General features: G+C 51.2%; 1 protein-coding gene across 1 annotated transcript; it reads right to left on the bottom strand.

Moving 5' to 3' along the window:
- Nucleotides 1–82: 82 nt before the first annotated feature.
- Ano7 (anoctamin 7) lies at nt 83–27,879 on the bottom strand. Its single transcript, NM_001004071.1, has 24 exons — nt 27,730–27,879; nt 26,178–26,292; nt 24,614–24,671; nt 21,875–22,005; nt 18,010–18,117; nt 17,211–17,347; nt 15,213–15,270; nt 13,680–13,790; nt 11,903–12,068; nt 10,831–10,921; nt 10,059–10,155; nt 8,496–8,639; nt 8,292–8,429; nt 7,619–7,717; nt 7,437–7,539; nt 5,645–5,756; nt 5,347–5,401; nt 3,838–3,935; nt 2,587–2,720; nt 1,428–1,633; nt 1,199–1,341; nt 880–970; nt 348–467; nt 83–159 (listed from the first exon to the last, which is right to left on the bottom strand). Exons 2-24 carry the CDS (start codon nt 26,283–26,285, stop codon nt 85–87), a joined length of 2,583 nt encoding a protein of 860 aa, NP_001004071.1. The 5' UTR covers nt 26,286–26,292; nt 27,730–27,879; the 3' UTR covers nt 83–84.

The following is a 27,879-nucleotide window of genomic DNA, read 5'->3' as shown; positions in this document are numbered from 1 at the left end:
AACAGTCTTCCAGGCAAGTGTGTCAGCCTCCAGGAACCCCACTATGACCTCAGAGGAGGGAAGGTGGTCACAAGGCCATGGACCCTAGGCTGGAAGACCCAGACTGGGCTCTGAGCTTGGAGGCTGCTCACCCTTCACTCCTGTTGCTCCAAGGAGAGCCTGTCTCAAAGAAAGTGAATTGTCAGCTTGACTTCAGAAGCGACTGTAAATAACCCCTCCGTCCTTCACCCACTTGGTAGATGTTCTGCCAGGATTGACTAGGCAGACAATAAGGTCTATGCTTTAGTCATGCACCCTGAGTGTGAGGGACAGGGCTGTAAGGCCAACACGGTGGCTTGGGTGCTCACCTCATTATCAGCCAGTGCCTGTTTAGCCAAGTAGTATTCCCGCTTCACCTTGATTTCCACAGATTCTGGGATGTCAGGAACCAAGAGATCCAGGAAACGGCCAGTAGAGAACACCACATGCTGGGGATAGAAGCCCCGCCCCCAACCCTCTTAAAACAAAAGCCCAGACTAGCCTTCAGAGTACCAAGTAGGCTGCCCAGGTGAGCGGAACTGGAGGTACAGGGCAGGAGAGGACAAAACAGAAGAGCAGAGGCCTTGATGAGAGACCAGCCAGCCCTTCAGAGTTCCCTATAGCACCTTGCAATCTGCAAAGCATTCAGTGGCTAGCCCATGAGCCAGGGACAGAGGCCAGCAAGGGAAAGTAAGAGAATTTTGATTTGCCTGGAAAATAGAATGGGAGTTCTGTTGGTCATACCGACCCCTCCCATGCCACAGGCTTAGGTTAGGCAAAGCAAGTCAGGGCATCAAGTTAAGTACAGGGGCCAGCAAGAGAATGGGAGTCATTGGAAGAGCTTTCTGATGCCTTAGATACCTCAAACACGATGACAAAGGCCAGGCGGATGGCCAGGAGAGTCCAGTAAGTTGGGGAATAGTGTCCGTCATCATCCCGGAAAGCCCGGTACCTGCCAGAGACACAAGACTTGGTAGCTCCCTAGGCTTGAGCTGTAGCTGGCAAATGGGCCATTTGATTCAGTCTATTTCCCCTACTCTGCCTCTTTGGTGCTGTACATGCGTGAGAGATCGTGTTGAAAGCCAAACAACAAAAACGTACATCTCCGGGGAATGGGGAGCGGAAGGGATAAGTCAATAGTACAAAAAGCAAAAGTCCGCACCCTCGGACTCCGCCTCACCGGCAAGTGCGGTTGTGTGCCGAGGTGAAGGTGGGCGGCGCACGCGCCAGCGTGAAATTGAGGAAGCCACGCAGGTCAGGGGCGCGCGTCCAGCTGTAGTAGACACGCGGCAGGAAGTCGGAGGAAAAGGCCAGTAGGAAAGCCTGCGGAGGAGGGGTCAGAGTGAGATCAGCACCACCACCACCCACCACGGCCCTGCACCACCCCGCAGGGCGGGCCGGGCGCTCACATTGCTGATGACCGCGAGATGGGTGAGGCCCGCTAGGATGTGGAACCAGATGCCGATGTCCTGGGCGCGCTCCGCTACGGGACGCCGGTACTCGCACACAAACTTGCGCGCATCCAGGCGGATCTCCACCCAGTTGTTGAGTAGGGCAAAAAGCGGCGCCAGCGGGCAGGCGGCCACAAAGATAGTGACGAACCCAAACTGCAGCACTACAGAGCAGGAGTGGCAACTGTCTGGAGCTGGTAAACCTCTCAGACCACCCGGGATGGGGGGGATGGAAAAGGGACGCCTAGCTTGCCCACCAGGCTGTCTGGGCAGTTCATTTCACCCCATTTCTTCCTCTACTGTTGTAGTCAATGCAAGGGATACTGACTGCCCCTGGGTCTCGGGAGCCTTGATGTGCACTGCTCTGATCTTGGTGCTCCTGGATGGCCTTGGCCACCCAGTACACCCGAAGTCAGGATCTCTTAATGGCAGGAAGGAAAGCAAAACCTGCTTCTGGCTTTAAAACTGTCATCCCCGTTTATCCCCAGGGTTTTTGGTAAAATTGCTAGGGAGTTCATTGGCCATTGTCCAGGGCATTTCCCCCCCCCCCCCTCCGCCGTTCTTTCTTTTGGAGCTGGGGACTGAACCCAGGGCCTTGTGCTTCCTAGGCAAGCGCTCTACCACTGAGCTAAATTCCCAACCCCAGCTCCCCTTTTTTTAAGTCCGCAGAATGATTCTGCAACTGTTACTGGTTCTAGGTCGGTTGCCAAGGAAGGTCAGGCACTCTGCTAAGTTATGACTATGCCCAATCTCCCTCGTGTTAGCCAGACAAAACCCTGCCCTTAAAGCCATCTCACCCTTCAAGCCATAGGTATGGACCACCACTTGGCTGGCTGTTTCACAACCGAGGAAATCGCTGGAGAAAATCAGTTCTCCAGGCTGACTCGGCCGACCTGTGCCTGCCCTCACAGGCTGGAGAACCATGGTCCTGTGCCTGGACCTGATTTCCCTAATACACAGCCTCAGCCTCCCCAAACCTTTCCACCCACCTTGGCTCTGTAGCCACTCTATCATTTCTCTGGATATGGGCAGGCCTAACTCCCCGCCTCCCACACTCACCCCCCCACCAAATGGCACATTGCATTTCAGGGTAGAGTGGCTGCAGTTCGGGTCTCACCCATTTCAAGGTATTCATGAAATAGCCCCTCACAAGGCAGCAACTCATAGTCAGCCTCCCAAGGTGCTGGGTTGGCCCCCATGCCAGCTTTCTTCCTCCGGGAGCACAACTTCTGCCAGCAGCCTTTCAGCTTTCTGCAGGTAGAAGGTAGGAAATGGCATGGCTGCTCCCACACCCAGCTGATGGTCGAGCTAGTCTAAGAGAACGCACACCCTGGATGCGCTTGTTCTCTGGGGCCAGGTTGCCTAGGGCAAGGGGCTGTGTTGCAGGTCAGAATCCTCCAACGCCCTGGGACCCCCTCTGTGGGACATGATCCAGTTTGCTCTTCTGGTTCCCTGTTGTGTCTTCAAAAAAGTCAACCCGGCTCCCTGGGATCTCCAGGGGATAGAACCAAACCAAAGCTAGGAAGGAGCTAGTGAGGTTAACAGCTGAGTCCACAGAAAGCAGAGGCCATGGGGCCAAATGTATTGGCTTCATCCTATTGGGGCCAGATAAGTAGGATGACTGTATCACACCTGGGAGGCATGTGTCAGTCCTGTGCGAGTGTGTGTGTGTGTGTGTGTGTGTGTGTGTGTGTGTGTGTGTCTGTCTGTCTGTCTGTCTGTCTGTGTGGTTTGGACAGGGGTAGTGAGATATCACGCACAGAGCGCATGTGTCGCTTATCAGAGTGTATGAGGGCACAGATGTCTGCCGGCTCCCTCTCTCTCGCTCTCTGCGCCTGCACTGAGCTGCACCCTCTACTTCCTGGGCCCACTGATCGCCAGAGAAGTCGGGATGCACGGTTGCCGGGTCAGGGCCAGTGCAATGCTGCCTTTTGAGGGTAGGAGTGGACATCTGGGTTGGTGTAACCTCCAGGCAGGAGACAATTCCCAGGCAGACCCTGTGGAGGACTCCAGCCTATAAGAGGGGCTGGGGCACAGTTCCAGCTTGTGGGACAGGGATGGGGAGCTGGTCCCTTCCAAGGGAGTCTGAAACAGGCATGAGTCTGGTGTCTTCTGCTTATCTGTCTCATGCTGGCTTATGTGGCCTCCCTCACTGAACTGTCTGACAGCATGGCTGGTGACAGGCTCTCCAATGCCCCAGACACAGCAACAAATGAGAGAGGCTGTTGTGGGGCTCTGCAATATGACAGAGGTTGGGGGAGGTGGAGGGGCGTGGGAGACTGACACATCCTGCTTCCCATTCACTCTCTGAGCACTCTGAGGAAACCCTGGTCCCTAGACGCTGTCAGGGGAGGGCAGGTTGACTCACGGGACAAGAACCTCCTGCACGTTATTGATGATCTGCTTGCCGACCATGATGACCAGGAGCTCCTGTGCCAGCTCACTGAGGCAGCCTCCAGCTGGACACTGAAGTTGCACAACTGGTTAGCCAAGGGCGGAGGGACCGGAGACACACCCACATAGCCTTCTCTCTGCCCCAAAGGTGGCTGCCTCTCTGCCCCCTACATCTTTATAGGACATGCCTGGAGTACTTTGAGGATTGCAGAGGTCAGCCCTCCCCACGTCACTTCAGTTAGGTACGGGAACAACCACTAGGTGGCTGCAGGCTATAGCCACAGGCTCCTGGAAAGACCCAAGATGTGGGCCAGTGAAGAGGCAGAGCCAGGGAGTTTCTGGTATGCCTACCCTACAGGAAGAAAGCCCAGCCACACTGGGATACTGTCCTCACCAGGTGGGGAAAACCTTGAGAACCTAGGTGGGGAATCAATCCAGCCATTCTCGGACCACAGAGTTCCGGATAGTTCCAACGCAAGAGCCAGCCCTTTCTCACCTAAGCAGTCTCAGTTGGCTGTCTCACTGAGAGCTAAAAACTACCTAATGTGGCACAGCCAGCGGCCAGCATGCTCCTGAGGAAGAGGCCAAGTTGCAGTATTCCATGACTCTGCATCTCCCTGCATAATTCCTTCCCCTCAGTGTAAGGTAGGCAGCTTCCCTTCGGGAGGGGAGCCATCTTGCCGGAAGGAAGATGAGGTCACGGCCCAGGCCCTGGGAAGATAACTGCTCTCCCTCCTCCTCTAAAAAGAGAAGGTTCTTTCAGACCTGACGCTCAGTGATACCTGCTGGACTCCATGTTCCCCAAGTTCAGCTTCGTAACTAAGAGCTCCAGATGTGCCCACCACACGCCCTGTACTTCTGACTAATCCTGCTTGGCCCTCAGCAAGGCCCGAAGTGAAGAGACAATTCTTGGGGGCAGGGGGAGGTCTGGGCAACATGGGATTCACTCCTTACTCCTTATTTATGCCTTGGTGCCTTAAAGCTGTCACCTGGGGAACCCACATGCCATCTTCTACAAAAGTCTCCTTAGGCACATCTAAGAAGCCAGGCTCTCCCGATTCCCAGTTCCCAAGGACAAGCAGAGCACACTGGGGTTAGTGGAAGAGAGCAGCCATGGGAGGACCCCAGACAATGAGGCTGTGGGGCACTGACCTTGGTGTCCTCACAGAGGGACTTTGGCTGTGAAATAGCTCACAGGGGGCATCCTAAGGGCTCAGATGCCTCTTGGTTGTGCATAGGGTTAAAGGAGAAAACGGCTAGACACCCATGGTGTGAGCATTCTCTAGACAGTGGTTCTGAGTCAGGACCTGGGGCCAGTGAGGTCAAGAGTGCTGGAGTCCTGGGAAGCAGCTGTAGGTCTTGTCACTGGCTTGGACAGTGGTGAAAGGTAGACAGGAAGAATGGCAGCAAAGCAAGGCCTCAGTGGGTATAAAGGTAGCCCAGCCCCCATTTTATGTCTGTGTATGTTCCCCAGTGCACTCACCTCCTCATTTCGGACTCCAAACAAGGTGTGGTAGTTGCCTGGGTATCCCACAAACCTGCCAGGATCCAAGGTGTGAGGCCGTGAGGGGCTGGGTCTGCTTGTCTCCTCCCTCTTTGCCACCCCAGAGGCCTGTCCTGGGAGACACGCAGACTTGACCCTTGTCCCCTCTGAGCCCAGTGGAAATCGTTCTTTCTCAGTGCTTTTGCCCTGGCCACCTGCCGCTGAGCACCCGGTGTGGGGTGTGGGGCGAAGCTGAGCGGCAGGGGAGAGGTGACATGTTGGGAGGGCAACCACCTACCTGCCCTTGAAGAAGGCAATGTACACAGGCGAGGCGTAGAAGTTCACAAACTGAAAGATGAACACCTTGAGGGTGAAGGCGTCCTCAAACGCGGTCTGCGTCCGGTGCATCTCTGTGCATTTGGGACTTTCACTCAGTCCCCAGGGATGTTGGCCAGTGCACAGTGCACTGCCCCCTTTCCCGTGAGACCACCCCACCATCCAGGGTGAGGAGGAAGCATGTTGTCCAGATATTTTAAAGAAATTCACTAAAGGGGACGGTCAACATAGAACAGCCCTAAACTTGTAATTTCAAAAATTATCCTAAAGCATGTTGATCAGAGTGGCAGTAAATCCTGTCTGCTTGTCTAGACTGGAAGATGTCTGGGATATAATTAAAGCCTAACCATTGGCCTGTCCATGAGGCTGTTTCCAGAAAGTAGCTTGTGAGAACTCTGGCCTTATCAATGGATCAGACTCTTGATGGGTTAATTGTATGCAGATACTAATACTGGCAGTTGGTGAAAGCTGCCACTGGAGAAGCAGGTGTCCTTAGGGCTCTGTCTCCCCTGACTCCTCTCAGCATTCCCCTTCCTTCCTTCCTTCCTCCCTGCCTTCCTTCCTTCCTGAGCACCCCACCCTCCCTGCTGTGATGGACTGACACCTCTGAAACTGTGATTGGAAATAAATAATTCCACCCTTAAGTCACTCTGTCTGGTATTTTGGTCACAGTTATGGCAAAAGAAGGAACCAGTACAATTACAAGTGTCTGGAATCGTGGACAACAAACAAACAAAACAAGAAAACTAAAACCAAACATTTGCGTTCTCGTTAAAATAGTATATGCAGGGCCAGTAGGATGGTTCAGTGAATAAAGGTGCTTGCTGCCAAGCCTGAGGACCTGAGTTCCATTCCCCAGAGCTCACATGGAAGGAAAGCTCTAACCCTCTCAAACTGTCCCCGGACTTCCACACATGTGCCATAGCTCACACAAGCCATGATACATGAGCGCACACATACACACACATTAAATAAACCATCGTTTTAGAGTATGTGCAGATGAGTTGGGGAATTGGGGGGATATCCAGGGACAAAGTAATTCCCTGGTCAAGGCTGAGTAAGAGCCAAGCTATTGTGCAAAAACTTGCCAAGACCAATGTGGAAACATGAAAGGGGACCTGAGGCCCCACAACTGTGGGGACACTTCCGCCAGCTCCAGGTCCTTTGCACATTCTCGCAGGAACCCTATGTCCCCTTAGGTAAGAACTGCCCTGGCACCTACCTGGAGAGCTCCCTTAGTCCCTTTTCCCCTTGATCATTGTACCCTGAGTTTGCTCTGACCCCTCTCGGGGCCTTGGCCAGGGCTGGTATAAGCAAAGCCCTGTAGGATGAGTGGTTTGGTCTCCTCCTTATCATCTGCTCTTGGGGACACTCAAAGACAGAAACAAATAGAAGCAGAGAAACAGTGGCTGAGGGAGAGCCATCTTGCTCCTGGAGACAGATACAGAAGCTGTACAGACACTTGGTAAACATTCAGGGTGGTCTCAGCTCAACACAGCTCAAGCCCCAACCCTAGTCCATTTGTCGGAGGTGTGAGTCCTTGATCTACAAGGTCTGGTCTCACCCTGAGGGCTGCACAAGCTTGAAGGATCTGGTGAGGAAGGTTGGAGAAGCAGTGCCCCTGGCTGAGTGCCCATGGCCTTCTTCTCCCTGAGGCCCTGCCAGTACCATTTTAAGCAGATCTCATGGGGAAGGCCCAGAAACCTCTGGGAATTGGACAGTTCACATTTTCATCTGCTGTGGTCAGTGCTCACCCCATCTTGTTAGGACCTGGGCCAGGATCACATAGACCTTGGAGAGGATGAGGATGAAGACAAGGTTCACCACGGACCCTGTGAGGCTGGCAATTCGTGAAGCCTGATAGGGAACAGGCAATCAGAGCAGGCACAGGACCGGTGGGGTGGGAGGGTCGGGAGGACAGGCAGCAGAGACTCACCCAGGCCGAGAGGAAGGCGTTGTTCGACTTGGACACGATGATAGCCATCACGGCCCGGTACAGGATGATAGATACAAGACACATAATCACCACAGCCACCTGCAGGACCAAGGAGGTCCTGAGCCCCTACTGTGGCCCCGGCACCCACAGCCTCTGGGTCTACAGCACACAGGTTCCTTTGCCAGGGGCTCCTGTCTGCAGCCTATGTCCCATGGGTCCTCCAGAGGGTGGGACAGGTTGGGACTGGGAGGGAGGACAGGATGCCAGGTGATTACTATATGTTGTTCTTTTACTCTTATACTGGGCAGTGTTGGAGAACTGTGTCCCTGTCCCATTCACCCACCTCCTTACAGCCCTGAATTGGGACCCATGGTACCTGGAAAGGGTTTGGGGTACTTTGAAGCAGTCTTTGGCTAGAAGGTATCAAAGGGATTAGTGGACCCCGGGTTCATGTCCATTCCCTTGTTTAATGGGTGCCCTGTGCTCTGGGTGTCCCAGAGCCCCTCACAGGACATATGCATGCACACCCTGTTATGAGAGCCCATAGCTTCGCTCTGGGCTCGGTGCCTTTCTGGAGGTCAGTGAGGGTCTTTGGAGCTGCAGAGTGGAACAACCCTTGTGGCTCAGGAAGACAGAGGCAGAGGACGGAGGCAGGGTGGCGGGACCCCCGTACCATCATCAAGAGCACCACAGAACCGGCCAGCATGCGGCGTACACGATTCTTCTCGGGAAAGTAAGGCTCATCTTCCCCCGTGATGGGGTTCAGGGCTGTCATGGGTGCTGTTGCAGCGAACTGGGGCCGAGGCCTCTCCTGAAAGGGAGCCATGCTCAACAGGGTGTGACCCTTGCCAGAAGCCACCCAGCCCAGCTCACTTACCTCAATGTCCTCGTAGTCAGAGCAGTCCCAGCGGTAGGCCAACGTGGCGTTTTTCCGCTTCCAGTACTCCAGAAGCAGCACCGCCCACAGTGCCATGAACAAACTGAAGAAGACAGTGCCACCGTGGTCGAAGAGCCGCCCAGCCTAGAGGGAAAGGCGGACGCCGGGTCTTCCCAAGGACTGATTCACGGCTTAGCTGTGAGGAACTGGGGTATCTTCCCATATAGGCTCACCACAATGCATGAGGAACATGGGGAAAGGGAGTCTACCCAGGAGCCACAGTAAGTAGTTTCAGTCTACGGAATTTTTTTTTTTTTTTTTTTTTTTTTTTTTTTTTTTTTTTTTTTTGGTTATCATCACAGGGTCTAGAGAGATCTCAGAGGTCTGAATGCTCTTCCAGAGGTCCTGAGTTCAAATCCCAGCAACCACATGGTGGCTCACAACCATCTGTAATGGGATCTGATGCCCTCTTCTGGTGTGTCTGAAGACAGCTACAGTGTACTCATAAAAAAATATAAATAAATAAATAAAAAGTAATAAATTAACAGAGCTCAAAAAAAAAAAATACTGTCAAACTCACTATGCAGCTCAAACTCCTGATCCTCCTACCAGCTCCAAAATTCTGGGATCTCAGGTGCATACTGCCACCTTTGTTTAAGTGGCACAGGGGGCCAAACCCAGGGTCTCACCGATGCTAAGCAAGAACTCAAGCGAGTAAGCCAGAGTCTCAGCCCACAACTCAGTCTCACTCACCTGGTCTCACTTCTGCCTGACTTGGGTTTGTCTGACCTGAGCACATTAAGAGGAGACTTTAGTTTCTCAGAGACAGTGGAACTGGGCAACGCCTGGGCACATGATGGACAGGAAGTTTGGAGGCTTGGTGGGGGAGGGGTTGGGTTGTGACTCTCAAAAGATGGGTCCCTGGCACCTAGATGTAATCTTTTTGGTGGGGGAGAGCAGCGAGGGGTTTTGAGACAAGGCTCCTCTGTGTAGCTCTGGCTGTCCTGAAATTTGCTCTATAGATCAGATGGACTTAAATGCACAGAGATCTGCCTGCCTCTGCCTCTCAAACACTGGGATTAAAGGTGTGTGCTACCACCACCCCATCAAGAAACCCTGTCTTGAAAAACTAAAATAGAAAAGAAGAAGGAAGAGGAAGAGAGAAGGGAGGGAGGGAGGGCCACAGGGAGGTAAGGAAGAGAAAAGCTGAGCATGAAGCTGTCAACAAGCCAGGAAGCATCATTTCTCCAGGGCCTCTGCTTCAGTTTCCTGCCTCCAGGTTCCTGTCCTTACTTCCCTTCATTTTGGACTGAGATCAGAACCTGGTATTTTATGACAACAGAATGCAAACTGGCAGCCATATATATGGCTAATGCTAACACAGTACAAGCGACTCCAGGCACACTCTTGTCTGTCATTTGTGAGTCATACACCCCACCTAACCGGACTGACAGGTTAGGGGACAACAGCTGACAGAGTTCCCTGAGGGGTCTGCCTTCGCAGAGCCAGGACCTACAGGAGCCGCCAGCCCTCAACACCCTGACCCCAGCTCTCATTCCATACCTGGGCCAGGGTGCAGGCACTGGAGAGCAGCCAAAAGGAGCAGTCGGAGCACAGTGGGCACATGTCGAAGGTGTCCGAGCTGTGGCACAGCTCCTGCCTGTGGGGTTTGCACTCGGTTCCAGGAGCTGTACCCACTCCCTCCTCCACCGTTCTTCCAGCCCTAGAACTCTTGGTTCGTTTGTTTTATTTTTTGAGACAGGGTCTCGTGCATTCCAGGCTGGTCTTGAACTTGCTAGGTAGCTGAGGGATTCTTTTAATTTCTGAATCTCCTGTATCCATCTCCCGAGTGCTGGGATTGAGGGTGTGCACCACCACATCTAGCTAGTGAGGTGCTAGGGACCAAAGCCAAGGCTTCAGCGTGCTAGACAAGCGTCCATCAACTGAGCTCCATCTCCAGCCCCACCAATCACTTCCTTTAAAAGCGGGTGTTTCTGAATATATGCAACAGTAGCAATGAAAGATAGTCCTTTGGACTTCCGGTCACACGATAAAGTCAAACACAAAACCTACACTGTTCTAAGGACAGAAGGTGACTGTCAGTCTGGTCTGGGGACACCCCTGAACATCTGTCAGTCTGGGGCACCTCTGTCCACCTGGGTCAGCCTAGGGCATCTCTGTGTAGTCTGCCTTCTAGCCGTGACCTCAGGAGAGCAGGCTGGGCTCACCACACTCCTCCACCCCAGCTCTACACAGGGCCTGGCGCTCGGGAATCCCATAGCCATGCACCCTCATGAGGCCCAGGAAGGCTGAAGAGCAAAGAGAGGCCACTTACGTTGGTACATCTGAGAACACCAGGAAACAGCCCGCCAGGAAGACCACTGTGCCCACGACTGCCGCGGGCAGGAGCCAACCAGTGTAGAACCCTGGAAGGGGGCACAAGAGTCCTGCAGTTAGAAACTGGGCGTCCTGGGATGTATTTGAACTCAGGCTTAGCCCAGTGGGTACTAAAACATCTGGACGGGATACTGAGAGACTCGGGAGTCACCCCTGGCCACTACCCTTGACTGAGTACCTGCTCTCAACTCTGGACTCTCACCACATTGGCTGAATACCAGTGTCTCTCTCCCTCCATCCCACTGGCCCTTCATCTCCTGATAGTGTCCCCTAGCATTTGCACACCTCCAACCAACCCCTCACTGATGTCTTTCTGAGAGGCACAGGATTCGTTGCAGTTCAAGGCCCTGAGAAGGTGTGGGTCATTCTGGACCTTCCCTTATCCCCACACCCTATCTGGGCATCATCTCAATGGACCACACCCAGGTCTCCTGAGGTACCTACATCCATCAAATATGCATGTACCTGCTTCCTGTATAGTCAGCCCAGACCCCAGCCTGGTGTCCTGGCTCCTCCCTACTGTCCCTGTGAGGCCAGGAAGACATCTATAAAATGCTCTCTCTCTCTCTCTCTCTCTCTCTCTCTCTCTCTCTCTCTCTCTCTGGAACCTAGATGAAGAGTCCTTCTCCCTCCATCCCCTCCTGAAGTCCTCCAACATGGCCATACTAGACAGCAAGAAAGGCAAATCCCAGGGTGGGGAAGGTCAGAAGGCAGACCCCAGGGAGAGCAGCTAGTCTCTGGAGGTGCCAGCCAGACTGAGAAGAGCAGAGAAAGGTTTGGAGCAGTCCCCTCCATAGGTGTGTCTTTTCCCTCAGGGTAGGAGTTCCTGAGGGAGCTTCCCGAAGGGTCTATGGAAGCTAGCTGAGGTCACAAGGAATCCCACAAAGTAAGGGGCCCCAGTGCAGTGCCTAGTGTCTGTCGTATCATCAGGGGAGTAAGACCTGCTGGCAGAGCTGTCCCAGAGGGCAGACTGTTATTACACAAGGACCAAGTACCGAGACTCGACTCACCAAGCCAGGCAAAGTAGAGAGCCACCTTCTCCCCGAAGTACCTTCGCACATGGTCCAGTGGCTGGTACTTCCTCCACTTGCCCCAGCGAGCCCAGTGCTTGAATAGGACTTGGCGCTGGGTGAGACCCAGGACCTGTGAACTCTCTGGGACTACAGAGAACGGGCCCTAGGAATAAGAGGTCATTAGGCTGGGCTTCTCCACTGGGCTTCTTCTCTGCCTGCTAGTTCTTCCACAGGGTGCACTTCTAGGTATGGGAACTTCAGTGGTGACCCAAACCCACAACTCCACCCTCCAATGCAGGCAAATGGCATGAACCCTAATGGATGATGTTGTTCTAAGGAGAAAACATAATCAGAATCATAAAGGGATGAATGAAGAAGAGTCTGAAGGGAAATATAAGTTGAGCTCCCTTGACTCCTGGGACTGCTGAGTGTCCAGGTCAGGGCATGAATCCAAAAGGTTGACCAACAGCTCTGTGAGGTCTTTCAGACCTGACACAAATGCTATGTGGTCCCTAAGCTATGAGCCTCTCCCCATGCATCCCAGCTCAGTTGACAGGGAGAGTGATGCCACTCCAAGCGTGTGTGTGGTGCGTATGTGTGTGTGTGCATGTGTTGTGTGTGGTATGTATGTATGACTGTGCATGTGTGTGGGGTATGTATGTATGTGGTATGTTTGTTTGTGTATGTGGTATATGTGTGTGTATGTGGTATTTGTGTGTGTGTGTGTGTATGTGTGTTATATATGTCTGTGTGTGTGGTATGTCTCTCTGTGTGTGGAATATATGTATGTCTGTGTATGTGTGATGTATGTATGTATGTGTGTGCGGTATGTCCCTATGTGTGGTATGTTTGTCTGTCTGTCTGTCTGTCTGTGCATGTGGTATGTATGTATGTATGTATGTATGTATGTATGTGTGTGTGTGTGGTATATGTGTGTGTGGTATGTCTGTATGTATGTGTGGTGTGTGTGTGGTATGTCTGTGTGTCTGTTGTATGTATTATGTATGTATGTATGTACATACGTATGTATGTATGGTGTGTGTATGTATATGCTTGTATATGTGTTGGTGGGTACCTGACATTTCTTTTTTTTTTTTTTCCTTTTCTTTTTTTTGGAGCTGGAGACCGAACCCAAGGCTTTGCGCTTGCTAGGCAAGCGCTCTACCACTGAGCTAAATCCCAACCCCGGTACCTGACATTTCTACACTTACTTCATTTATCTACATGATATCAAACAGGACTGTCCCCAGGGCCTCATGTGTCAGCATGACTCAAGACCTTTTGGAATTACTCTGCAGGCCTCTCCTGTATGGTTGAAGCTGCAGAAAAGCTGGGGCATGAGTAACCACGTCCTAACCAACATGGGTCTGTATCAAGGACGGTAGCATGGGGATCAGGGTAGCACAAGGCAGCTGGTGTGGCGAATGTCTCTCTCTGCCACTGCCCCAGACTGCCAGGCTTCTGGGTAGGGAGAAGGGTGCCAGAGACCTTCCTATCGTCCCTGGTGAGAGATGCTGCCTGAGGAGCCCAGCCTTAGTATCAGGAGTGGGGCCTGGTATATTTGTGGGGACCCCTAGCAAGGGCAGGAGACCAAGCTGAGCCTTCAGCCCCCAGCACTGGCTACTTCACATTCCAAGGCTACACATTTGGTATTCCTGACCCCAGGGTAGCAGTCACAGAGGGCAAGACCCCTTTTCCTCCTGTAGGTAAGGTGAACAATAGCACTGGGGGACTCACAGTCCACCCTGGTTCAATCTCCCGCCCGGAGACTCACATCATGCAGAGGGAAGGCTGCACTGAATACACCTTCTGCCAGCAGCTGATCAATCCCAAACAAGCCTTTCTTCTGGTGGCCATATGGAGTCTTGGCCAGGATCTCAAATAGCTGTGGGATAGGTTGGAGATAGACCCGTCACTGGTCATGTGATGGCATAACAGGCTGTCATGGTTTGATTATGTTTGGACCAGGGAGTGGCACTATTTGGAGGTGTGGCCTTGTTGGAGTATGTGTGTCACTGTGGTTGTGGGCTTTAAGACCCTCATCCTAGCTGCCTGGAAGCCAGTCTTCTCCTAACAGTCTTCAGATGAAGATGTAGAACTCTCAGCTCCTCCTGCCCCATGCCTGCCTGGATGCTGCTATGCTCCTGCCTTGACGATAATGGACTGAATCTGTGAACCTGTAAATGTTGTCTTTATAAGAGTTGCCTTGGTCATGGTGTCTATTTACAGCAATAAAACCCTAACTAAGACATAGGGAGACCCATCATGGTGCTGAAACCTTGGATGACCTCTTATAGCCCCTAGTGACAGTAACCATATTGACAGAGTGTTCCCAAGGTCTTGAAACCCAGGTCCTATGTCCCAGCCACACATTCCTGAGCACACTGGTAGGGATAACAGTCAGTCATTCTTTCATCTTACAAACTAGGAAGCCTTAGTCAGAGTCACATGGTTTTAGAGTCCAAGCTTGGGTTGGAACCCAGGCCTATTCATGCCATGACTTGCATGGACCCCTGTTCCAGTAGGGTCAGCTCTGTTAGGCTACCTGTCTGGAGTGGAAAACCTCTGGCTTTGGAGGCCACTAGAAGCAGTGTCCTTTGGTGGTCATAAGCGTTCTGCCCACATGCTGTTGGAACAGAGCTCCCAGTGCAGTGGTTCTTGACCTTATTAGTACTACAACCTTTCATTCAGTTCCTCACGTTGAGGGGACGCCCAGCCCATAAAATTATTTTCATTGTTACTTTATAACTGTAGTTTTGCTACTGTTATGAATCATAATGTAAGTATCTGTGGTTTCTGATGGTCTTAGGTGACCCCTGTGAAAGAGTCATTTGAGTGCCAAAGCGGACGTGACCTGCAGGTTGAGAATCATTGCCCTAAAGCCTCAGACCTGCCCTTGTAGCCTGATTTTTAACAGACTGGCTTAGGGTATACTGAGATCTCTTCCTTGTCTGTTCTGGCAAGCCAACAGGATCTCCTCACCTGAGCCTGGTACCTTGGTTGTCTGCCTCAGAGGTCCATAAACAAAATTCTGAACCCCAGGATTATGGAGGGGTAATAGTTAGGGAACTGGCTTTCACTTGGTCCTAGTGCAGTCTGGACATTCCCCTGCCCACACTGTTCTGCATCCAGGCCATATCCTTACTGTATGCAGCAAGATTAGGAATGGTCTGTCTCTAAGGCTTCGGCCCTCTGGTGACAGAAAGCTTTATGGTGGCCATGAAGACCTCAGAGTTGGTGGTTGGGATACATCAGGCCTCTCTGAGCCTGGTCAGATTAGGGTCTGCAGCAGACATACTCCACTTACAATCTGGTGCCTCTTGGTGCTGGTGAAGAAGGTGTCCTGGTTGTCACTCCCAAGGAACCTGAAGAGGTGCGAAAAGTCAAGAGATTGGAGGGTATGGAGATTTTTGCCACACAGAAGTGAAGACATCGGAGCAAACATGTTGGAGAAGAGCATGTACAGACAGAGAACCACAACCCAGGGTCCCAGGAGGACAACCACAAAGCCAGACCATACTCAGTTCCCGTTCTTGCCTTTTCTTTCCACCACACACACCAGGCATGGGGAAAGCAGGCAGTTCATATAGAGGGCAAGCCCCTGAGACAAACCTTAGACTCACTAAGAAGCCCTGAGTGGACCTGCCCTGAAGCTGGCACACAGGACTAAAGGCACAAGAGGAGGAGGAGCACACAAGTTCTGGGTTCTTTGTTAGCAGATGCAACAATGACTGACGCTAGGTTTGCAGGCCATGTGTGGTCACATACTCGCTCACTTGTTTCAGGAATGAATGTGAGGAGACCCCTGGAGTCAGTGAGGGAGGGATGTCCATGCACATCCTGTCTCCTTCACCAGTCAGGGAAGGTATCATGAGAGTCCAGGACACAGGATCAGAGAAAGGAATGGACCACTGTGGTCTGACTGTGTCTCACGAGAGTTTATGTGCTGTGAAGTATCAAACTATCAGAACATTTAAGAGTAGAGGCAAAGGCTGGAGAGATGGTTCAGCGGTTAAGAGCACTCACTGCTCTTTCCAGAGGTCCTGAGTTCAAATCCCAGCAACCACATGATGTCTCACAACCATCTGTAATGAGATCTGATGCCCTCTTCTGGTGTGTCTGAAGACAGCTACAGTGTACTTATATATCATAAATAAATCTCTAAAAAAAGAGAGAGAGAGAGAAAGAGTGGGGGCAAGCCAGGCATGGTGTCACACCCCTTTAATCCCAGCACTTGGGAGGCAAAAGCAGTATCTTTATGTGTTCAAAGCCGGCCTGATCTATATAGAGAGTTCTGGGATAGCCAGAGCTACATAGCAAGGGTATGAAGTCATGTGGATTCCACTCTTAGAGGGGATTAATTCTGGTCTTAGGGGAGATTCAGTTATTGAAGGAGGCATGGCAACTCTGTCTACCCTTCTGGGCCCAGTTGGCTCCCATTCTGTCTCCAGTGCTATAGCTGTACCTAGCCTGAGTCTGACCAGCTAAGGCCACTGAGTTCCAGACTTTCAGCCTGCTGACTTGTAACCCAAACGAACCTCCTCTTTTAAAGAGCAGTTTGTCCTGTGCACTGAGTGGCAAGGCAGAACGGGCTGACAGTAATCACTGCATATCAGCCCCCACTTCCTGTTTCTTTCTCTTTGTGTGTGCATATATATACTGTGTCTTTGTGTGTGCATATATATACTGTGTGTATACGATGTGTGCACACTCCGCAGTGTGTGTGGAGGCCCAGCACCAAGGCACCTTCTTGAGGCAGAGTGTCTTCAGTTTCTGCTGCACATATACTCCTAGCTAGCTGGTCTGTGGGCAATTCTGTCTTTTCCTTTCTCTCACCACAGAAGTTCTGGGATTACCGAAGTGCACCTTCACATCTGACTTTTTTCGGTAGGAGGTTCCAGGGATTGAACACAGGTTGGCATGGCAAGGGTTTTGACCTGTCGAGCCATTTCCCCTCCCCCCAAACTTCTTTTCTCAACAGAGTCTTCGGGTGTTGTGTCATGGCAACAGAAATGGATTGTTGACACGAGCCTTGTGTGTCCATTCCTAGGATTTGGGGCCTGTTTGTTCCACGGCACAGCCACCCTCTCCTGACTAATGCAGGTGACAGGTATTCAGAAGGCTTGCTCACCTGGGACTCAGACGGTGTTCTCTGAAAATCCCAGGTGAGGAGAGCATTTGGGAGAAAGCATGATGCGTTAATTCACTCACAGTCTCATTCACTCATCCATCCTAGTTCTTATGGGGGCTGGTCCCACCCACAAGGGGCTGTCCTGCTGGGCTGAACAGGACCATAGAGCCATACCATTGCAGCTTGCTCGCTTTGAACTGGCAGGAGTAATACTCAGGGGGCGTGTCAGGCACATTCTCCAGCAGAATATTGGGGATGCCCAGCCACTCCAGAAGGGTGGCCGACCAGTTGGAAGCTTGGTTGGGTAACTCCTGGAAAGAAAATTGACCAGAGGGAGATCTTCACAGTTGGGAAGGGGACTGACCAAATCTTCAAACAGGGGAACCTCTCTTACTGATTCACCCTGCCGTGGACCCTTCCCTTCTGGGGACGCCTGCTACAGACCCTTCCCTCCTGGGATCTCAGGCTCTAAGAGTGGCTTGGCCTGTTAAATTGAGGACCAGAGCTACTCATACCACAAGAGAGTGAAAGAATAAAGTGTGTCTCGGCCTCACATCAGGCTGCTAAAACCCACTATGAGCAGGCAGTCCAGGCAAGACAACCTGAAGGCACCAAAAGACTGCCATCCTTCCTCACCCTGAACACACGAGGCTGGAGCTGCCTCAGCAGATAGTGGGCTCTGGGCCTGCAGGGAACTCAGCCAGCTTACAGTCTTGGCTACCCTGCGTACACCAGGATCTTCCTGATTCCTTAGCCTGCCATTCGGGGCATGATCCGCTGTTCTCCCAATGGGGTGAGTGTTTTCAGGCATGTGACAGTGGATAGGTAGGAAATGAGAGGTCTCCAAGTGGGAACGGCTCCAAGGAGTGATGGTTTTGGCATGTGAGCATTAAGCATAGGGATCAATCAGATGTAGACCTGAGAGGGGGTCCCCATCCTCCCCCTCTGCCCTTACGTCCAGCCCCTCCCATACCTGCAGAGGCAGCTTCAGGCGCAGGTCTTCTGCGTAGTAGCAGAGTACAGCCCAGGGTGCACTGAGGAGGATGTAATGTACTGCAGCGGCCTCGTCCTGGACATCGCGCTGAAGACACCAGGGGCTTCTGTGAGGGCCTGAGGGTGTTGCTACATGCCCTGCGTCTATCCACACTCAGGAGAGGGCTAATAACGTCATAGCCTGGGTGCTGATGAACAGGTGGCTGTCCACCTCAGTAGTCCCTGCCGAAGTCTCCTCCCATAGGAGCTCCCACCTGGGGCCCATGCTACCTGTATTCTCTTCTGTGGCAATGACAACCAAAGCAACCCTTCCCCCAAGGTTTTGGGGAGCCATTCATGACTTCTAGAGATCATACTGACATAGTCCATCTTCTAGTTTAAAAAGGGGAGGGGGAAAGCAACTTCAGCTTTCAGCAATACTTAGCGGCTGCTCCACCCTTTTACATACCTCTGCAAAGTCACACTGTTCCCCACATACCTAAGAAACACGTACAGGGGCTGGGGATTTAGCTCAGTGGTAGAGCACTTGCCTAGGAAGCGCAAGGCCCTGGGTTCGATCCCCAGCTCCGAAAAAAAGAACCAAAAAAAAAAAAAGAAAAAAAAAAGAAAAAAAAAAGAAACACGTACAGCCCTGCGTGCACAGATAGGTGCACACGACAAGCCTCTGTTTGTTTAGCTATGAGTCTGGCTACAGCAAAATGAGTGGTCCTCGTGGTCAAACGCAGCTTACTGAGACCAGCAGAATCCCTCACAAAGACAAGGACCATGAAATGCACAGAAAAGAAAGCATCCCAGAGGGGTTGGGGATTTAGCTCAGTGGTAGAGCGCTTGCCTAGGAAGCGCAAGGCCCTGGGTTCGGTCCCCAGCTCCGAAAAAAAAAAAAGAACCAAAAAAAAAAAAAAAAAAAAGAAAGCATCCCAAAGTCTGGGTTTGTCTGTGCTTTATGCTGCTGAAGCTTGCAGTCACTGCTGCTTTTTGCACCAGGTAGCCCTGTAAGCCCAGACTTATGCTCATTCTGCTATCGACTTAGAGCCATGTAGAACAGGAGCTTGGCAGGTAGGTGGTGACTTGGGTATGTGCAGTACCGGTTAGGCCATCATCACTGCCTAGATAAACTGGTAAACGAATTCACTCATCGTGAAGATGAATGAGTTTGAGGTGTTCTTTGGGCTGTCACTGCTGTCCTTGTATACAGACGCATGTTAATTTTACATCTTCCCCCCAAATCCTGCAACCCAGAATCCAGATCCTCTGTGGAGTGGGGACATATTGTTGAAAGACTTCTCCAGAGGTTCTCAGTCCCTGCTGTACATCATATCTCTCTGGGGTTCCCCGGATGCCCATGTAGAAAGTACATGCTGTCCATCGGGGCAGACCTGAACCTGGCCATTTGGGGCACGCCTGGATGGTTGGGACATGCTGAGAACTAAGAACTGCATGGCAGTGTCAAGCCTGAGGGCACTTTGGACAATGTATTGGGGGAGGTAGTGGTTGGGTAGATAATGGGTGATGAATGGATGGTGTATGAGTGTGTGTGTGTGTGTGTGTGTGTGTGTGTGTGTGTGTAGACGTTATGGAGGACACAGGGTCAGAAGCTGTGGTGGTTTGAGTAAGAATGGCCCTTTGTATATTTGAATTCTTAGTCAGCAGAGGGTGGAGCTCTTTGAAAGGATTAGAAGGATTAGGAAGTGTGGCCTTATTGGAGGAAGTGTGTCACTGTGGGGGGGCTTTGAGGTGTCAAAAGTCCATGCAAAGCCTAATTTCTCTGTGTCTCTGTCTGTCTGTCTCTCTCTCTGTCTCTGCTACCTGTCCAGCACCAGGCTTGCCTGTCACCATGTTCCTCTGACGTGATGAAAAAGTATCTCTCTTAAGGAGAGACTTAACAAGCACCAATTAAATGCTTTCTTCTGTTTGAGTTGCCTTGGTCATGGTGTCTTCACAGCGATAGAAACGGTGACCAAGACAGAGGCAAAAGTAGCTCTGTCCACAGTCAATTAAAACCATCAAAGCTCATCAATAGCAACATGTGTGACCAGCAGTCTACACGTTCAGAACAAACATGGAGTTCCTACACAACTGAGTAGAAACAGACAAACGACCCAACAGGACGAACAAATGACACAGAAATGTGGTTGGCTTCCCAGCTGCTCCTGGACTTAGATGGGTCCGCTTTGGAGTTCGTATTTTAGGACAGGGTGCATATGCATACAGCAGACTTTGACGTTCGGTGCTTTCCTGGCTGGCAGTGTATGGCTCTACCTTCTCTGCTGATTCCGGGAAGCAGCTATGAGCATAGCTCTTGGTCTACCCTGCGCTCCCAAGGGAGCAGGTGCCCTGTACCATGGACTTGGTGGCTAAGGTAGGGTGTTTGATAAGATAGGCACATTTGATGCATTTTAAATTCTGCCCAGTCTAGGTACCGACTTCAAATGGGTTATGGCTGGGAGCAGGTGCCCCCATCCTAAGTCAAGGGGGTTGGTGAAAATATAAATGGCTTGTAAATGTATAAAAATACACAACCTCTTTAGAAACTAGAGGAAAAAGAAAACTAGGGTGAGGCTCTGCTGATCAGCTGACTGGTGAAAATGGAAAAGTCAGGACAGGAGAGACAGCTCAGCAGCTGAGAGTGCTGGATGGCTCAGTAGTGAGAGCCCTGGCCAGCTCAGCAGTTAGGGCACTGGCTGCTCTTGCAGAGGACCCAGGTTCAGTTCCCAGTGCCCTCGTGGCAGCTCGCACGCATCTGTAACTCTAGTTCCAGGGGATTTGATGCCCTTTTCTAGTCTCTGAGGGCAATGGGCATGTGGTACATAGACAAGAATCTAGGCAAAACACAATACGGGGGGGGGGGGACCTTATGAAAAAGGAAACGGAAAAGTCTAACAATGACATGGCTTGAGAATATTCAGAGCAAGGAGAGGCTGGCTCACTCCCAGAAGGCAGTGTAAATTGGGCCACCAATTGAGAAAAAGGTGGAGCCCCATCCTAGACCTCAGGTGTCATCAACTCTGCTCCTAGGAGAAATGCAATGTGACAGATACTCTAAGATGTCCCTGGGGTGGTCAAGTGGGAATAAATCAAATTCCCACTAGCAGCCCACAGCAAGGCTGGACAGCACTTGCTATGAGAAAGCCTCCCAGGCCACAGAAAATGGAAGAAGTAAGACTCTGTGGTCAAACAGACAAAGCCATGCTGACCTGCTAGGTGATAGGATTAACAGAAGTTTCACAACTGATTCTTATGGAGGGGGACTATGACAATAACAGCCCTCCTGGGGACAGAAGGAGGGGGTTGGGGAGCAGGGGATGAAGACTGTGTATAAAGACCTGGCAATGAAGGGAATGGAGGTAGGACAGGCTCTGCATACCCCTCACTCTGAGATCCCCTTGCTTGCCTGCCCCAGGGTTCACCATGACTACTTCATTTTCTCCTGCTCCTTGTAAGCATTGCTTAAGTCATTCTAAGTGGTATTTACATAAGACACACACAGGGACCTTTGAATTTGCTAAATCCTATAAACACTGACAGAGATTGCAAATGACACTGACAAAAACTGGAGACAGGCCATGGGTAGCAGAGATGGAGGCAGTTTTACCAGCTTCCCTGAAGGCTTTAGTCTCTATGGGTGAGCCTAGTGTGAGATCCTAGTGGATCCACGGTCTTCCTGGTCTGGAGTCAGTAGCTCCCTAGCTAGAGGGAGCTTCCTGAAGAGTGGGTGTCCAGCAGGACCCTGGGGCCCAGTGTGCTTCACATCCTTGGGAAGTAAGCCCTAGGGCTTGCAGAATAAACTCTAGGTCATGAGAAAATAATACAGAACTTGTATCAACCCTCTCCTTACCACCACACACCTGATCTATTTTCAGGCCAGCCACACGGAGATTTTCCAGAAAGGTCTCCCGCCAGATTTCATGTGTGTCTGTCTTGTCCTGAGTGGGGTTCTCTCGGCTCCTCAGGTCTTCTTCCCAAACAAGAACAAAATCTGCAAGGATCATTGGGAACAGAGGCAGAGAGCTCTGGCTAACGGAATGCAGGCCCAGGGCAGGGATGCTGGGGTCTCAGCTGGGACACAGGGATTGCGATGAACCATGGGCTTCTCTGTGGCTCTTGCCCAGCCCTCTCCTTGGTGGTGTGTGTGTGTGTGTGTGTGTGTGTGTGTGTGTGTGTGTGTGTGTGTGTGCAATGCAGATCAGGAACTGAGGCTGGGGAGGGACTGGGTGTGTCCTCCTGGGACTCTATCTGTAGCTTGGCTCCCACGGTCTGTGTCCCAAACTAGGTAAAGTGTGATTTCTTGGGGGAAAGAACATCACAACAATAAATCAAAAAAATGATAAGACAAATTTCATGAGAGGACACCATCCAAAGGGTAAAAGGCAACCCAGATAATAGAGAAAATATTTGCAAAAAGATCTTTCTAAGAAGGGACTTGTATCCAGAATTGAAAGGGCTCTAACATACAACATACACACAATCACAACCACACAATCACAACCACACACACGCACACACACATACACACACATAGAAAGAAAGAACAACCAATTTTAAAATGGGCAAAGAGTTTGAAGGGATATTTTTCTAAAACAGATGTTAAATGTCCAACTGGCACAAGAAAAGATAGAAAAAATATAAACCCGGGCTGGAGAGATGGCTCAGCAGTTAAGAGCACTGGCTGCTCTTCCAGAGGTCCTGAATTCAATTCCCAGCAACCACATGGTAGCTCACAACCATCTGTAATGGGATCTAACACCCTCTTCTGGTGTGTCTGAAGACAGTGACAGTGTACTCACATACATAAAATAAATAAATCTTTAAAAGAAGGAAAATACAAACCCAATCTATACTGAGAGAATGGTATAGAAATAACACGCTTCCTCAGGGAGGAATCTAGGCACAGTTAGCGATGAGGGACAGCTCTTTTCTGAGGCACCTGACTGACTGGGGCTAATGCCAAAATAAGAGCCAGCCGACCCCAACAGAAGGTTTCCTTAGTTTATATACACCTCAGGCTTTACAAACACTGATTCTTACAACTGCTTCGGGTTCTGGTTCCAGGTTATGCTTTAAGCAATTTAAACAGAGACGAGAAGGCTGCAAGTGTGACGGCTGTAGGAGAGTCACACCACAAAGACATTGCCAGAATTATTTAATTACACCAGTGCTCTTCTCTTTTGAATAGTTGTTACCCAGGGCCATCTTGTCCAGCTAACATTTACAGGGGATTTAATGGCCGTCTGGAACTTCATTGTGACTGTGATGGATCCTGCACTGGCTCCCCAGAGGCGTGTCTTTGGTATGGGACTCAGGGTCTAAAGGCTGCTCAGACGAGAAGAGTAAATATTTACATCACAATATTCTAAATTTTGCTTATCTCTAATAGACCTGGTTAGCATAGTACTTATTTTCCGAGTACTTTGGAGGAAGTATTCCTTTAGCTAAATTCCACTTGTGTGGCTTAATATCTCCTAAGCAAATCTATTAGTGAGTCCTTTATCATATCAACTCACTACGAGTTTCTTCTTCATTAACATCTCACCCCCTATGGATCCAAATAGAGACAATGGTAGGAGCTGGTCTGGGCTGATCTGGGCTGGGCTGGGTTGGGCTGAGCTGGGCTGGACTGAGCATGGCCTCAGACGCTGTGGTACCTTAATGCGAAACAGGGAATTCTCTTTGGAAAACAGTTTGACAACTACACAAAAACTTAGACACCGTATGACCTAGCCATTCCATCCAGAACTGTCCACTGGAGAAAAATTATAACATGTCCACACAAAACCTTATACATAAACGGTCATCTTATTCCTTACCCATAACAGAAAAAGAAAAAGGGGGTGGAGAGCTTATAGTATGTAAATTGTTTATCAACAGAACAGCTTCAAAAAATTGTCTTAAAAAACCCAACAACATCAACATTTGCTTCCCTTGACCACCTGCAGAGAGAATTTCTGGGTCCCATGTGAAGCTGTGCTCACTTCCTGTGGATTGTTCAGTGTTTTCTGTGCCTTCTTCCAGGCCCTCTAGCAGTGTGTGCGTTTCGATTCCCACAGACCTTCGCCTGAACATGTTGCTTTCCCTTCTGAGCCTTCATCACAGTCAAGGAGTGTGAGGTTAGAGTTGTCCATTGTCCCTTTGGAGCTGACGGGGACTGTGGTGGGCCCTGGGCCTCAGAGCTGGTCCAGGTCCCACCAGGAAATGAAGGTGCCTTTGGGCAGCAGGAAGCCCTGGGCTAGAAGGATGGTAGGAAAGGTGGATCCAATAAAATGAAAAGGTAGAAAAATGTGAGGTACAAGAGAAAAGAGTCTGAGATGACCAGCGTTTGCGGCAGAAAACGGAGGAGGGGACAGTTTGTCCTAAGGCTGGAGCAGGCGGGGTGGGTTTTCCTCTTTGAGCCCTCCTACCAGTGGGGCCCTTCCTTTCCTGTTATCATCCTGCCTAATGCTTGCTCAGTAGGCCGCTCACCCCAGCACAGGAGATATCGCAAGGAGACCTGGTTATTGAGCTGATCCAAGCCTACTGGCTCCCTGATGTCACCCGAGGCACCCTGTTTGTGACCCCACCCTAGGACCAACAGAGTTCAGATGGCTTACCAATTGGGGGGTTGGCAGAGCTCCCAACTCTGCTGGGGGCCACCTGCTGTTTACCTGCCTGGAGGAAGGATGAACGCCATCAGTATTCAACCATCGGATGACTCATTGCCACCCTGCCCGCTTCCTGGTTGCTCCTTGTCCTTCCAGCTAACTCCTTCCACCTTCCCCTCTGTCCCTCCTGTTTCCAACTTGCAGCCTAGAGGGACTCTTCTTCCACAGGTGCTAAGGAGTGCCTCCTTCCATAGTAGACCAGTGTCTACTATGCCTTAATGATGAAGAGGCTCAGCTGGGACCAAGGGAAGCTGGGTAGACCAAGATGCTCTCCCTCTGGGGCTACTTACCTTTGCAGAAGACCTCTCTCTACCTGTCTCCCCCAGGGACTAAACCCTATCCCAAGGCTAAACTTCCACTATTTCCTACTCTAACCTTCAAGGAGCCCCAGGCATGCTCTTAACCATAAGCACCTTCCCTTCCCTCTTCTTCTAACCCCATCTACAATTCCACTGCTCATCCCAGCCAGGACATGACCCCTCCCCCTCCTCCTCTTCTTCCTCCTCTTCCTCTTCCTCTTCTTCCTCCTCCTCCTCCCTCCTTCCCCCTCCCTCCTTCCCCCTCCCTCCTTCCCTCTACCTGTTCCTCCCCTCCTCCTTTTCCTTCTCCTCCTCCCCTTCTTCCTCCTCCTCCTAGCTTGAGGGGGCCCCCTTCATGAGCTGCCCTTCTGACAAACTGGTAGATGTTAGAAGACTGAGTGGTCACAAGCACCGTTCCCTTTCTAGAAGAGAAAGTGTGGAGGCAGCAAAATATCCAGGGTATGGGTGTGGCCACCCTGTGCACCTGCTACCTGCTTTCCGGTATTTGCAGGTCTTTTCGTGCATCGGAACCCATGAGTGCCTCACCGTATCCCACACTCCTCATATCCATAGAAAACATGACATGTGGCCTCCCTTAGCCCAGGTCTCTGTCACGTCCTGGAGATGCCACCTCCCCCCACCACTCCTGTCTGTTGCAGATTTCCATTCATTCTCATGGCCATCTCTTCTGTCCTTCCCCACACCTGATCTGAACCCCTCCCCCCATTCCCTTCCCCATCCCCTCTCCCACCCAGTTCTCTCCCCTCATCTGCCTCTTATGACTGTTTTATTCCCCCCTGCTAAGTGAGATCAAGCATCCTCACTGTGCCTTCCTTCTTGTTTAGCATCTTTGGGTCTATGGAGTGTAACATGGAGATCCTCTATTTCATGGCTAATATCACAGTGGTTCTAGTAGAGAGGGACCTTGGTCCTATCTTTGTCTTCTCTTCCTTCCCCTGAGCCTACCCTTCCAAGTTTGAGGGAGGTGAATGGTGACTTGATGGTGTCAAGGAGGCATCTGTCTCCTTGTCATCCAGGGCTGGGGGTGCATCTGGATGCAGTACTCACTTTTCAAGGGTTCTAGGACAGGGCAAGAGTATAGGTAAGTCCTGGCTGGGATGGAAGACCTCCCAAATCACACCTCACACAGGCCAAGGGAGGAGGAGGAAGGGTGGTTTCACCATGCTGGCCATTACCCCTAGGGTTGAGGATACCTCTGAGGCTTGGGCTGTGCTCCCATAGGAGCACCCATTCCCTGCTTCAGGGGAGGTCATGTCGATCAGCACCACGCTGTCTTCTTCTCCAGCTTGCTTCCGCAGCATCTCACTCCTGCACCACACCAAGGCCAGGGTAGCCAGAGGATGGAGTGGTTAGAGTGGACACCAATGAGAGCCAGTCCTGACACTGTGGCAAAGCCTGGAGCAAGCCTATTTTACAGGTGAGGAGGCTGGCTTAGAGACTGGCAAGGACTCTGCTAGGGCCAGACAGTACTGTCCTAATGTGGGCAGGTGAGGATCCTCACAGCCTGGTCTAGGATAACCAGGAAAGAGCTAGCTTTTGATTGGTATCTAGGAACCTAGCATCCATCCATCATCCATCCATCATCCATCCATCATCTATCCATCCATCCATTCATTATCCATTCATCATCCATTCATCCATCATCCATCCATCCATCATCCATCCATCCATCATCCATCCATCCATCATCTATCCATCCATCTATTCATTATCCATTCATCATCCATCATCCATCCATCCATCATCCATCCATCCATTCATCATCCATCCATCCATCCATTGACCATCCATCCATCATCCATCCATCCATCCATTGACCATCCATCCATCATCCATCCATCCATCCATTGACCATCCATCCATCATCCATCCATCCATCCATTGACCATCCATCCATCATCCATCCATCCATCATCCATCCATCCATCATCCATCCATTCATCCACCCACCCACCCACCACCCACACAAGTGTGAGCCTCTTTGGCCCTGAGTGCTTTCACTCTGGGTAAGGCATCCCCCCCCTTCTTCCTTTACCTATAGAGGAGGGCCATTTGGGCCATGGAGGATAGATAGTGCCCTTTGTGGCCATCTGCCTTTGCCGCAATTCTGGAGGACTTACTGCCAGGGCCCCGGGCTCTCCCAGCAAGGAAGAGCAGTCACTTAGGGGATTGTATGGGGTTTCCATGCCAACTTGTGACCTGTGGTCTTGGAAGGAGGTGGTTGGGGGCAGGGCTGTTGTTCTGGTGGGCAGGAAGGGAACAACATTGCTCTCATTCTAAGCCTTTATTTTAGATAAACGGCGGCTTGGAATGGTAGACGAAGTCCAAACCTCCAGCTCCTGTCAGGACTCAGCACTACAATAAGGTGAACCCTGGGAGCCAGTGAGAACCACAGGGTGCCTGCCCTTACACAAAGGCTCTGGAGTTTATGTAATCTGATGGGTGGGACAGGGAAGACAAAGGAGTCCCAACAAAAGACTTCAAACACGATCTGTTATGAGCAGGTGGGTCCTTAGGGTAGGGTGCCCTATTCACAGCCACATTGAACACTATCGCTGCCTCTCTAGAACTTGGAGCAGACACTGTGCCAGGTAGGCCTCTGGGCCCAAGAGTAAGCCCCAACACTGCTCCTCAGAGTTCAGAGCGTGGAAGTTCAGTGAGCTACAGGTGGCTCCATTTTCTGGACTCCATCTCCCTCCTGCCCTCCCCATGGCCCAAGCATCCAGGAGAAGGACACCAGCCTACCTGGCCGGCACAGTGGCTTCCAGAAGAGACCTCAGAGTTCACAGACAGACCATCAACACAAGACTGGTTCAAGCAGGAGCAAGTCAGGGCCAGCCAGCCCTGTCCCTCGGGCCCTGAGCTGTGGCAGCCACTCACCTGCCCTTGCCACAC

The sequence above is a fragment of the Rattus norvegicus genome, chromosome 9, assembly GCF_036323735.1.
Source record: "Rattus norvegicus strain BN/NHsdMcwi chromosome 9, GRCr8, whole genome shotgun sequence".
In the NCBI taxonomy this organism is placed as follows: domain Eukaryota; kingdom Metazoa; phylum Chordata; class Mammalia; order Rodentia; family Muridae; genus Rattus; species Rattus norvegicus.
This window is presented reverse-complemented; position numbering and strand designations above follow the sequence as displayed.

Coding starts and splice junctions, on each gene's coding strand:
- Ano7 (NM_001004071.1), bottom strand. CDS start 26,285: ATGCTGCGGAAGCAAGCTGGAGAAGAAGACAGCGTGGTGCTGATCGAC. Junction 8,430..8,495: donor CTGACTACGAGGACATTGAG/GTAAGTGAGCTG, acceptor GCTCCCTTTCAG/GAGAGGCCTCGGCCCCAGTT. Junction 5,757..7,436: donor CCAGGTCCTAACAAGATGGG/GTGAGCACTGAC, acceptor CCAAATGCACAG/AGATGCACCGGACGCAGACC.